Source organism: Podarcis muralis, chromosome 7 (genome assembly GCF_964188315.1).
Source record: "Podarcis muralis chromosome 7, rPodMur119.hap1.1, whole genome shotgun sequence".
NCBI classification, from domain to species: domain Eukaryota; kingdom Metazoa; phylum Chordata; class Lepidosauria; order Squamata; family Lacertidae; genus Podarcis; species Podarcis muralis.
This window is the reverse complement of record NC_135661.1, coordinates 63,389,187-63,402,040: the sequence shown is the minus strand read 5'-3', so window position 1 is coordinate 63,402,040 and position 12,854 is coordinate 63,389,187. Positions and strand designations below refer to the sequence as shown.

General features: G+C 46.3%; 1 protein-coding gene across 6 annotated transcripts in view; it reads right to left on the bottom strand.

The window, feature by feature from the left end:
- Window positions 1-6,313: 6,313 nt before the first annotated feature.
- Window positions 6,314-12,854, bottom strand: part of KIAA0319L (KIAA0319 like) — a 56,720-nt gene continuing 50,179 nt past the window's right edge. For 3 of the 6 annotated variants that reach the window (XM_077931953.1, XM_028738914.2, XM_077931954.1), the window contains 4 exons: window positions 11,698-11,820; window positions 9,962-10,052; window positions 9,713-9,804; window positions 6,314-8,307 (listed from right to left, as the gene is read on the bottom strand). In XM_077931953.1, the coding sequence (XP_077788079.1) occupies window positions 8,120-8,307; window positions 9,713-9,804; window positions 9,962-10,052; window positions 11,698-11,820 (494 nt within the window). In that variant the 3' untranslated portion in view covers window positions 6,314-8,119. Of the gene's footprint in view, window positions 8,308-9,712; window positions 9,805-9,961; window positions 10,053-11,697; window positions 11,821-12,854 lie in introns of those variants that run through there. The other 3 variants (XM_077931955.1, XR_013393703.1, XR_013393702.1) reach the window with 3 other exon arrangements.

Sequence of the window (12,854 nt, the reverse complement as noted above, 5' to 3'; positions counted from 1 at the left end):
AACACTCACTTCCGGGTTTGCGGTGTTTGGGAGCCAAAATGTTCGAGTCGCAAGGCATTCGCAAACCAAGGTACGACTCTATAATGAAATGATTAGAAAACCCATGAACACACAGAACAAATGACCAACACTGAACCACATCTGAAAATTCTTGGCAGAGCAAACACTGTGCAGACACTGTCTCTTTAAAGTACATTCAAAGCACATTTCCCTCTCAAAGAATTCTGGGCATTGTAGTTTGCTAAGGGCTGCTGGGAATTGTAACTCTGTGAGGGCTAAACTAGAGCGCCCAAAATTCTTTGAAGGAAAGAATGTGCTCTAAAGGTACATGCATCCTAAAACCTTTTCAGAAGGGGGGGGGGAATCAGTGATTTAGGTGCCTGCCTGATTTCCACAGGATCAGTGTTCCTTAGTGGTTCCTACACTAATTTTTTTTTTTAGTTTGTGTAGAAACCAAATTACTATAAGATAGCTGGGAAAGTCAGCAGGACCTCTGCAGATGATCTGGCCGGTGTATAAAGGTAACCTGGTCCTAGGCCATGCAGGGCTTCACCCGCCCACAGTAATACCTTGATGTTAGCTTGGTAATGTCCTGGCAGCCAATGCAGAACTTTCAGCACTGGTGTAATATGCTGATGTGGAAGTGCTCTGGCCCAAAGCCGGACTGCGGCATTCTGCACTAGCTGCAGTTTCTGAGCCAAGCTAAAGGGTAGCCCCACGTAGATAGAGTGCAGGGCTACACCATAGGGCAGGGGCAGATGGTATGGTTAGGAGTGTAGCTGGATCCATCTTTGAGATTGTAAGGGGGCAAAAACTAAGAGGCATGGCAGGAGCTGGGAGTCCAAGAGCCACCTGGAAGGCCGTAGGCTCCCCACCCTGCTGCAGGGCTCGTATTATTAATTACAGTTACAGTCATACCTCGGGTTGCGAACGTGATCCATGCGGGAGACACATTCGCAACCCGCAATGCCGTGTCTGTGCATGCGCGTGATGCGATTCGGTACTTCTGTGCATGCGTGTGACATCATTTTGTGTTTCTGCGCATGCGTGAGCGCCAAAACCTGGAAGTAACCTGTTCCGGTACTTCCGGGTTTGGCGTGGTCTGCAACCCAAAAACGCGCAACCTGCAGAGTTCGCAACCTCAGATATGACTGTATCGTTATTATCATTTTAATGTATTAATTCCTTTTTTGGCCACAGCAACTCAAAGCGACTTGCAATATTTTAAGCAAAAAGAAAACACATGCACAAATGAAAGCCAGCATTAAATAATAATAATAATAATAATAATAATAATAAAAACCTCTACATTAAAGCATCCCACCCACGTGAAAAGACCACACATAGTTAAAAGCCAAAGGTGTGGTTAAAAAGGAATGTTTTTGCCTGGCACCTAAAGATTCGTCAGGCAAGCCTCCCGAGGGAAAGCATTTTGCAAGCTTCGAGTCACCACTGAAAAGGTCTGTTCTTACGTTGCCACCCTCTGGACCTCCCATGGAAGGGGCACATGAGGAAGGCCTCAGATGACAGAATCTGGGCATGCCCCCTGGATATGCAGCATACCTTTAACTCTGCAACCTACACAATGCCTGCACTGCTTCTCTCTCTGATCTAGTCCGCATGATGGCCCAGGCGAATCTCCATTTCTAAGCTGGTTAGGCTGAACATACTGCAGAGAATGCCTCTTTCGCTTCTGCCCACTTTGGAGTCTTAAAGTTTCACCAGGGCTACACTCTTAATGATACTGTCTCTCAGCAGGCTTGGATAAGAACAAGCAGAGAAGCCTCTCCTGGAGACACCAAAGTCCAGTCCCAAGACTCTTTCACAACTGCTGTGAGTCCCACCTGAACACTGGGGTTGATGACTCAAGTTAGAAACCAGACACTGAACTTGGTACATTTCGTTCCATTCTGCTGGAAAGGCTTAACTGCCTAGCCCAAGGCTATGGGGATAAGGTAGGACATATCTATATCTTTCTTTGCCCTAACCTGATGCCCCCCAGATATTCAGGGAGTTGTAGTTCTCCAGTGCTCCCCCCAAAAAATGTTTAGTGGTACTCTCATTTTACTACTCATATTGAAATACTGCCCCTCAATGAGGCCAAACTTAGATTCACAAAATGTTTAGGGGTATGCGTACCCCTGCGTACCCCCAGAAAAAAGCACTGTAGTTATCTATATATAATTTAAAACAGTTGGTCAGTCAAAAAGATGTGCTGAGCCCCCCATGAGCATGGTACATCACTTCCCTTCCTTTGGTGCTATTTGCATGTTAAGGAGTGATGTTAGCATATATGAATGGAGAGAGGGAAGAGTTCCCATATTAATTCTTAAGGAATTCTGGCCAAATACTCTGTCTGCAGATGTGATAGTTCTGGCAGGTGGAGGAAAACACACACACACACACACACACACACACACACACACACAGACCCCTACTTTCATCATTGGGGCTAATGTGTGAAGACCATTTTTGTATTCAGCATTGACTAATGTACACATTTTTGCAAACAATTTCCCCTAATACAATGCATTCTTAATGTTATTTTCACTACTCTGTGTATTTGTATTCACAATTCACCCTCATATTCACTCTTGGTAAATGTGGTTGGGTTGGAGAACTGCACCGAAATTTGTATCTCTCCAAATTTTGCAAAGGATAACTGCATTTTTGGGAAGAATGAATTCAATGGGTTTGCATTCAATTTATTTATTCGGCTTTGCTTTTTATACCCCACCTTTCCTCCACGGAGCTTCAGGTGGCAGACATGGCTCTCCTCCTCCATATTGTCACACCCCCCATTGAAATTTATTTATTTTTTTGCCTGCAAAAATGGTTTGCCTTTATTTCATATTTTTAGGGGGAGCCAGAGTTGTTGAGCTTTTTGGGGGAAGCCAAAGTTGTTGAGCTGCTTTTTTGGCAGAGACCACGTGCCTTGCAACGGGGAGTCTGCCTGTCACTGAGGAGGACCATTTTGGCAGCGGGAAGCCTGCGCGCACCAGAGCCACAGCGTCTCTCACAGACATTTAGTGCCGCACAGCATTTAGTCACCCCCATCAGAGGCGACACCCAGGGCAGACTGCACTCACCGCACCCACCTTGCTCCGCCCCTGCCCACGCCTCACACAAAGCCCTCTGCCAATGCTTGCATGCCCATTTGTCTCAGGCCCCATCTGCATTACGCATTTGAAGCAGTATCATATCACTTCAGACTGTCATGGCTTCCCTCAATGAATCACAGGAAATGTAGCTGATTAAGGGTGCCAAGAATTGTTAGGAGACTCTTATTCCTCCACACACACCCTGAGCTACAATTCTCCGAGTGGCTTAAGAACAAGCGAACTATGGGAACTGTTGTGAAGCAAAAGAGAACATGATTTCTGACCAAGGATGGCACAGCTTACCAAAGCCGTTGTCTCTTACGTTTTAGTTTCCACACATGGGGAAATTGCAACCACAGAGTCTCTAATTGGGAAATCACAATGCATAGCCATGCAGAACAGGACTCAAGGTCAAGAGAGGCTCAAGGTGCTTGCATAGCAAAGGAATAAGGATACAAAAGTCTATGAGGGAGGAGGCGGCGGTGACTGGCAGACCTAAGAGGAACCTGCAGCCTTCCAGATGTTGGACACCCAACTCCAAGCATCCCCAGCCAGCCTGGCCAGTGGTGAGGGGAGTTGTAGTCCAGCAAAATCTGGGAGGCCACAGGTCTTCCACCCCTGTATTATTGCTTTTGGTAGCCATAAGGTGTTTATATTGCTTGGGGGGGGGGGGAGTTTAATAGCATCTTAAAAGCGAACATACTTTTTGTGTTCATGGACCTCCTGAAAAATGTTTGTAGTGGAAGTGTGCAAGAATGGTCAGGTATCAGTCCTCTTTGTTACAGTATAAGAAATATCCCTCTTTGAAGTTGTAAAAGGCTCTATATACCAGCCTTTTATTTAACCTACCTTGTAGTCGGATTTTTCCTCCATCACAAAAGGATGGAGCTTTTACTTATTTTAAAAATTACTATGCAGTTTCCATGCTTGTTGCAGTGAAGGGTTTTTCTCTTGCCTCTTGCTGTTGTGCTCATGATGTCCTGCTTCTGTGCTTCCCATCAGGGCATCCATGTGGCCACTGTGAGGACAGGATGCTAGACTAGATGAGCCAGTGGCTCTTTTTGTTTCTTTGTATACCGTATGGAAACGAGGCTACTAGTAACCTCTTCCCAGGCCAGTAACCTCTGGAGGCTTATTTGCAAGGCTGCTATATATTCTGAATTAGGCTCAGGATCAGGTACTGTAGCTGCTGAACTACTAGTGGAACATTTGGGGATTACAATTCTTGTTTTGTAAACTATTGCATTAAGAACTGGAAAGTCCTTGTTACAGCACAGCACATCCTAGCAAGAAAAAAAAAATATATTGTGAAAGGAACACAAGAGGAGCCGCTATGCATCAGACCAAAGGCCCATCTAGTTCAGCTTATTGTTCTCAAGAGTTGAAAACCAGGTGCCTATAGAAAGCCTGCAAGCAGGACCGAAGCACAACAGCACTCTCTCCTCCTGCAGTTTCCAGCATCTGGTACTCAGAGGAATACCATCTCTGACACTGGCAGTGGTACACACGTATCATGACTAGTAGCCACTACAGATGGATGCCTTTGTCAGTTTCAGTTTCTCATTTTTCAGGTCAGATCAGTTCTCCATATTTTCATGTGCATGCATTTGTAAAAATTAAATACTCCACTTGAAAATTCATCAGCATTTTAGTATGTGTTTGTCCTAATCTACACATTTTTGCATGCAGTTTCCCTTAACAGAATGCATTTTGTATGTTGCTTTCATTAATATTTGCACATGTTATCCTAGAATATGAATTTTGTACCCATTACTTGGCTGGAAAACTGCATTGCAAAGATCTGAAGGGTGGATTTTGAAGGGTGTGTGTGTCTCACTTTGTGTATTACATTGGGAAGGGTGGGTTAGGCAGGTTCACATTTAAATGTAAACAAAACTGAATTTCTCCCTCATCCCTAGATTAGCCATTGACAGCCTTCCTCTCCAAGTCCTGTTTAAGACTTGAGGGAACAGTTAACTAGCTGCACAAGCCTGGCTTCAGGTAATAGAGGCTCCCTTAGTGCCCGCCCCCCAGCTATCTTGTGGATGGGCTCCTCCTGTAATGGTGGTAGCTCTAAGCTGCTTCCCACAACTTGCCAGCCCTGCTTTCTGAATTACACAGGCTGCACCCCCAAGGCATGTATGTTAGGGAGCACAGCATAAACAAGTTGGTGGCCCCAGGGAGTTTAGGTGTGTGACCTAGAGCTCTGACAATCAGTGCCACAATCAGGCTACCCACTCTGTCCCAACTGCCTGGAAGGAGACAGTCAATCTTTCTGTCTAGTTGCGGTTTGGCAGTGACACCAATCTGAGCTCTGGGCCACACACACAAACTCGGTGAGCCCATTTTAATTCTGCTGGCCTGATCTGAACATACACAGACTGATGTGGGGTTGGCAAGACTGGCTGTGCAGCCTCAAGCTCCAATCAATGCCCCTACCCCAGTCCCCACCACCTGCTGTCATGGGCAAGCAAGTGTCAGGGTAGTCACAGAAGGAGTGGACACAATAGGTTTCTGATTGGGGCAAGTTCTATGGTAAAGTGACCCTGTGTGTTGCGGCATGCTGATGATAGGCCTGCTCTCTCCCTCCGAGACACACAAACTCCCCATCCCCCCAGAAACGTGCCATAGATTTCTGGGAACTGTAGTGTGTAAAGGGTGCCAGGAATTGTAGCTCTGTGGGGGGGGGGGGGCACTACTATTCCCAGGATTCTTTGGGGAAGGTTCAGTGATAAAAATGTGTTTTAAATGTATGGTGTGGATGTGACCATAGTTTGTGGCTTCTTGTGCCCGCTGGGATTATGAAGAGCATGGGCTCTGATTCAGTAGCACAGATTTGGAACCTTTAGCCCTCCATCAGCCCCCAAAAGCATGGCCACCAACCAGGGATGTTGGGAATTGGAGTTCAGCAACATCTGGAGGGCCAAAGGTTCCTCACACCTGGGGAACTGCAAAGCCCTACTTCCACCAGTGCTGTTGTTGCAGTCACATGACAGCACTGCAATGACAGTGCTGGGAAGGCTTGAGGACCCAAGCCTACACCTCTGGGCCTGCTTCCAAGGGGCTCGTTTAGGCATGTTGCTTCACTAAGAGATGGGGGACAACTCAGTCCCTGGTTGCAATTTAAGCAATAAGCAGCCAGCACCCAACTTCTGTCATTCAGCTGGACAGAAGGGGAAGGGGTGAAAAAAGACGACAACAGTACCATCAACAACAATTCAAGGGGGAGAGATGCCCCCACAAGCTGAGCAGCATATTTAATCATCACCTTCAACAAATCAGTAGTGCAGCAATGTAAACAGAATTCAGGAGAACTTGAAAACTTGTTACGCACTTGAATCAAGGATGGCCAACTTCTACATTCTCTGAGGCCATTGTAGCCACCACCAACCCACCTTAAACAGTGGCTTGTGACCTCAGAAGTGTGTAGCATTCTCATCTGGCTAGCCTCACTCCAATTACAATAATAAAGGACCACAATTAGTATTGCAAGCTATTTGACTTTGGTTTGCCAACCAGGGGCTGGATCTGGTTTCTGGGTTGCCAGCTGGCCACTCCTGACTTAGAGAGAGAGCCTGGAATTCCAGTTTGGAAATTAAAACGAAACCCTCATCATCAAAGCTCAAGAGTCTTGAAGAGTTGCCCTTCAGTATTAGATGATGGTAGCAGCGGAGGTGGGGGGTGGAGTGTCTGTCAAAGGTGTATTCACCTTTGGGGAGAGACAAGGTTTGCCAAGTATGAAGCTGGTTAACAGTGTTGGTGAAGAGAATGCAGGTGACAAATGAAAGTAAATCACAAACATCACCATCATACTAGTATGCATCTTCCATTGACTTTAAAAAAGGGGAGTGGGGAGCTGGATTGTACAGTGTGGAAACTCTCAATCTCTATATCAAACGAGGTGCTCAAGGGAGACTCCTGCAGTTGCTTTCAATAAACAAGAAGTTTTTGAACCTCCTTGGTGAATGGACAATCGGTGTTTCTTGTGAGAAACACACAATGAACATGTAACAAATGACAAATAAAGGGAAAGGGAATTGGGAGTGAGAAGAGGCATTCATCAATTGGGGATCAGAGGGAATCATCAATTTGATACCCCCGCCTTTGTCTCCGATACCCCGCTTTCAAACTGTGCAAATATTATTTGTAAGATAGACAGCATATCAAAGGTATTTTTTTTTCAAGTGGAAGAGAAACTTGCTGTCTTACAGTGTTCCTGACTACACAAAGGGAAGGCTTCCAGTATATGTGTAGAGTGCTCTTGAACAATGCAGGGGGATAAGGGGAGTCATAGACGTGGAGGTATCACTTCTGTTCCCACCAGTGGCAAGACTAACAATAATTTAAACACACACACAAAACGGGGAGGGGGACACTTTACAATTGTAAATGTGACCCATGGGGTAAATTCTTCCCATGCCCTGGAGACAGCAGTGCTTCACATTCTGCAAGCTCGGCCTCCTATTCCTTTTTGGAAAGAAAGTACAGTCCGTGAGAGATGGGGAGAGGGACCCAACAGTCCTTTTCTGCAGCTGAAGTGCTTTAGAAAAGAACACAGTCCAAGGCATCCTGGCTAGAGCAAAGCTGTGGTTTTTGCAGTCAGAACTGTCTCCCTCCACAAGAGGGAGCGTGTGAAGAAGATGGCCATCCCCCGAGGCAAGCAGATTTTGGGGCGGGTAGCACAGGGTGTGTCTTGCAGTCCTGGGCAAGATGGCGCTTTTCACAGTTTCACAGGAGTGGTTTTAAATCCTGCAGCATTTCGGAACCAGCACCTACCCTTCACAGTCTTTTGTTTCACAGCTTCTTTTGCCAAATTTCCCTTGAAGTCCAGATTCAAGTACAGGCAGTTCAATTTTTTTTTTTAAGAAAAGAAAGATCTGCAGTAAACAAAAGTGTCCATGTAATACATTAGCAGTGCTATCCACAACACAGCAGGTTTCTGGAGGCTCCTTGTGCAACTGAGGAGCAGAACAGGCTTCTGAGTCATTTGCTGTCCCTTTGCGAGTGCCAGTCCATGGCTATAGGATTTCCTCCCTCTGGTTCTTCGGCTTTGGCGTCACCTGCCCATTGCGCAGGAAACCATTCTGGTTGTGCAGCAGCTTTCCCTTCTCCCGATCTGGCCATGTAAAGATAGCTTCGTCGCTGTCTAGCTCAGATTCTGAATGCATCAGGCTGGTGTTCTGGGCCTGGGCTTTCTGTTTACTGACTTCAAATATAAACACATAAAAAAGTAAGATAACCCATTCAGTAAGAATCTCACTCTCTGAGTGTGTGTGAGAGAGACTCCTGCTGCATATTTTATATCAGCATAAGAAGCTGGTCCACCTAGCTCAGAATCAGGGGTGGAGCACCTCCAAGTCCACAGGCAGTCCCATTCTGGTCCCAATTTGGCCTGCAAGGTCATTTCCCCCAAACCACACCCATCTGCCCCACACCTGACTTTGCAAATGATGTCAAGTGTGGGGCAGGTAGAAATGCAGCTGGATTGACTGTGCATCTGGGTTCCCCATGGGGGACTTGACCGCACAGCCAAATCCAAAGGCTGAAAGGCAGCAACTTTAAGCCTGCTTATCAGCCACACTTGAGAGCATCTGGATGGTTATACACAATCTTGCTTCCAATACCATTTGTGCTTGCAAACGTTTTGGGGTGGTCATACTGCTTTGTTTGCAATAGGTGTGTTTCCTGCCGCTTTCATAACACATATAGTCAGTGGGTGGGTTTTGCTCTGTCCTGGTCTAAAAAACCCCCTAAAAAACCCTTTAAATATCTTTCCCAGCTGCCTACAGCCTGAGCAAAGCTATCTGCCATGATGTGCCTTGAACGAACATAAGAGCAAGCTCCACCTTGGGAGCAATCACTCCAGTGGCAGAATTGTGTAGGGGTGAAACAAGCTATTAAAAAAGGAGGGGGCAGGAAAAAAGGCAGCATGCAACCCTCTGATAGCCTTGTTAGTACTTTTTTAAACTGTGTTTTTTCAATGTGTGTTTCCAGAAATATCTTTAAGGATTTTCAGTTAAAATCCACCTGGAAAAAGAGGCTAAGTCCCACCTCCATTGAGGTAAACAGGAAAGAATGGATCAGGGGTTGTCAACCTTTTTAGACCAGTGGGCAAATTTTGAATTCTGGGGAAGTGCTGGGGTTGTGACTTAACCCAAAATGGCTTGCATGCTAGCATGACATAAAACAGAATTATGGAGACAACCAGCCTTGACAAACTTATGCTTACCATAAGACAATAGTTATGGCCCTATTGTGAAGATCACACAAAACTAATGAGCACTTTAAAAAGCGAAACTGAATGACAGATATAATGTAGAAGTTATTCTGAATTCCTCTCGGAAACCCTCTACTGCCAAAAGTGCTCCTAGCACATGGGGAAAAGGTGACCCCCATTTTGCTGCCTTTGTGGCAAGCATCTTGACATGCCCTGTTGGACAGAACTCTGAGGGGAACAGACACAACTGAATCACTGAAAACTCGGCTTTCAAGCAAACACCCACAGAGCTACAAGCTTCCCCTATGTCATGCAGTGATTTCAAAACCCTTGAGAATAGAAACCAGCCTGTGTCAGCATTCTGTGAGTGCTAACCTCTTTTCTGATGTCTTACCTGCTTTGGGATTTGGTTTTAACTCCAGGCTCTCTTGATCTGTGGCATCCAAGATCTTGTATTTGCTCTTCCTTTTGGGTTTTCCCTTACGTCTTAAGAAAAAATGGGGGTGGGGGAGAAAGAAACAGATTGAAGCTTAGATGGAGTGGGAGGCCCTCACAGAGAACGAGCACCTAACCCAAAAGTTAGAGCAGTGAACTTAACTGTTAAGGGAAGAGGGGTCTGGAAAGGCCTCAGGGCCTTACTCACTTTTTGCAGCAGCAGACCACCACCCAAGAAAAGATCCCCAAGGAGACCACGATAACAAACGATGCAATGACAACGTAGAGCACGCTCCATTCTGTAAGAAGGACAGAGATAGAATCTCAGCATCAGACTCTGGAGCTTGAACTAGGAGCCTCAGCGTTGGGGCTGGGGCTCGGATCCAGCTTCTGGGAACTGGGGCCAGTGCCTTCATCAGGCACAGAAAGAGGAACAGATATATGTGGCATTGGTCCCCGTGACTGGCAGGAAATATAAAGTGCCTGGATTGGCCAAGCCTTGAAACCTGGTCTTCTGCCTTGCCTGGCCAAGAACAGATTGGCACATTCTGCCTGCTACACTTCAGGTTCTAGCTGAAATATAGGCCCCGGATCTGTCTCCAGCTCTCAGAACTTGATCTCAGGGACTATGGGTTGTAGACCTCACAGTTCAGGTCTGCCTAGGGGTATAACTGCAAGCTGCCCTGGCTGGGCTGACACTGGCCCAGTTTAGACAATCATTGAAACCAAAGTTTAGATTGCTATTAATGATTCACATCCAGCCTTTGACGCACACACTTGAAAATTAAAGTTTCTCTTTCATTTTAGAACAAACCACAGTTTCTTATTCTGAATCAATTGAGGGAACTGTGGTTTATTCTAATTAGTTAAAACAAACCTGGATCAATTTGACCATGATGATTGCCTCAACTGGGACATTTAGAATAACAGCAGGCTGAATTATGCTCCCGATGCCATGGGAGACAGAGGTGGAATCCAAATAGGGGCAGCTTCTCTGAGTGCATGTGTAATAGAGTAGGGTGCAAATAACAGATCAATTAACTGGCTGAACTGAGGACAGGGCAGGGCAGGCACAGACCCCCGAGGGACTTGCTAAGGAGCAGGGGTGCCAACTTGGGCTCCAGGTTATGGATGCCCAATGGCTTCCGTGACATAATGTGATGTCGTGATGTCACATTACATCAATGCACTGCAGTGGCGCTTCTGAGACCTGGCAGGACCTCAGAGGAGATCTCTAAGACCTTGTGTGGCCTTGGAGATCACATATGAGACATCTGACATGACTTCTGGTTTGTACCAGAAGTCGCGTCAGAGGCCTGGCAGGGTCTCCAACATCGCCTTGGGGGGGGGCAATGGGCCTGTGATACAACTTTCGGTAGAAACTGGAAGTCACATTGGTGCCCATACTGTGGGTGCCTGGGCCCCCAGGGCCCCTATAGTTGACACCGATGCTAAGGAGTCCCTCAAGAAGTGGCTCTACAGTTCTATATTTGCATGCTGCACCAGGCTGGCTCAGGTACCTCTGCTGGGACTATAAGCAAAGTGGGAGAGTTGGCTGAGATACAACTCTTGGTGTCTCAACTGGCCACTAATGTGGGAGTGGGGTGGTGACATCCCTTCACTAAGCCCTGTCCTACCAATCACCTAAGATGAGGCCAGAAGCTGCTCAATATTTAAGACACTAGATATAGTAGAGCTGCTGATTTCTGCAGAGATTCTGTGTGATCAGGCCATTAATCCCTTCCCTCAAACATATAGGGTTCCTTGGCTATACCAAACCAACACCCAATACCCTTTGCCTGTTCTTCTTTCCCTTTGAGGGCTCCTTCTCCACAGTGGGGCATGACACAGAAACAAACAGAAACTTTCTGCATTTAGGCACTGAGCCTCTTGCAGAAGCTGTTGCCTTATTAACCAGGAAAGGAAAGAGAGAGTGGTACCTACCACAGTTGCTCTCGCCATCACCTAGTTGCACTTTGATGAAGTTCTCCATCCAGAAAGGGTCACAAACACAGCGCTTGGTGAAGGAGTTGCAGTGCCCATGTTCTGAACAGTTCAACTGGCAGGCTGGAGGAGGGAGAGCCCAGTCAGACACCACAATTCAGTTTCACAGTCAAACTTGAAGGGATGAGGAGTCAAACATTTTCCCCTAGATTCTCAAGACAGCCAGGTTCAGAGATCCATTTTGTTCCTTATCTTATCTATAGGATATACTGCTTGTGGGGGACACTGATCAATATCATGCAAGCAGGCCCTGTTTCATAAGACAAGTCTGTGCTACATGCCATTGAGAAGTGCAATAAAAACATCTAGTGATATTTGAATGTCCCCCTCCCCCCAAAAAACCTTAGATCTATGCACGCACATATACACACTGGTGCAGAAAATTATGTGCAAACACTGGGGGTTCCCCCTGCCCCCAATGCCATTTTCTCTCACTTTCCAAGTTTCAAAAATACATTTGTGGTCTCTTTTGCTGAATGCAAGCTTGAGTGCCAGCTCTATAATAATGGTCAGTAGGGCTGCCTTTTCCTTCTACAACAGCACTGTTAGTTCTTGGTCCATGAGTAGCACCCAGTCAACTTCTGGTTTCAGCCTCAATGGCCCCTGAGGGAGATGCCAAACCCCAGCCAATGTGCATAATGTGAACTCCCTGCAGAACATAAATCCCATAATGCCACTGAGAGTTAGCAGGATGGTGTGTGGGTGTCTGTGTCACAATGACAAAGGCAGAGGCGGCCAGCTGTCAAGAGGCTTTTGGCTTCTCCTTCACAAAAACAGAGCTCTGCATATCCCCTGCTATAGCTCCTCCTCCACTTCCCACTGTGTGTTACATTGCCAGTTGTCTGCTCTTGCCGCTTTGCTTCTCACGTTTAGGCCTCATTCCCTCTTTCTTGTGCCATCCCCAGAAGTGGGAGCAGTTCAGCATGCACCCTGCCTCAGTTCAAGAAAGCAGCACAGATAGCAGCATTATTAATTGAAAACTTATACTTGGAACCGTGAAGATTTAGAAGTGCACAATGGGAAGTAGCTTCCAAAAAAGAAAAAGAAAAAAAAGACTGACAATGGGAATAGAATGGAGGATAAAACCTTCTTTCTTC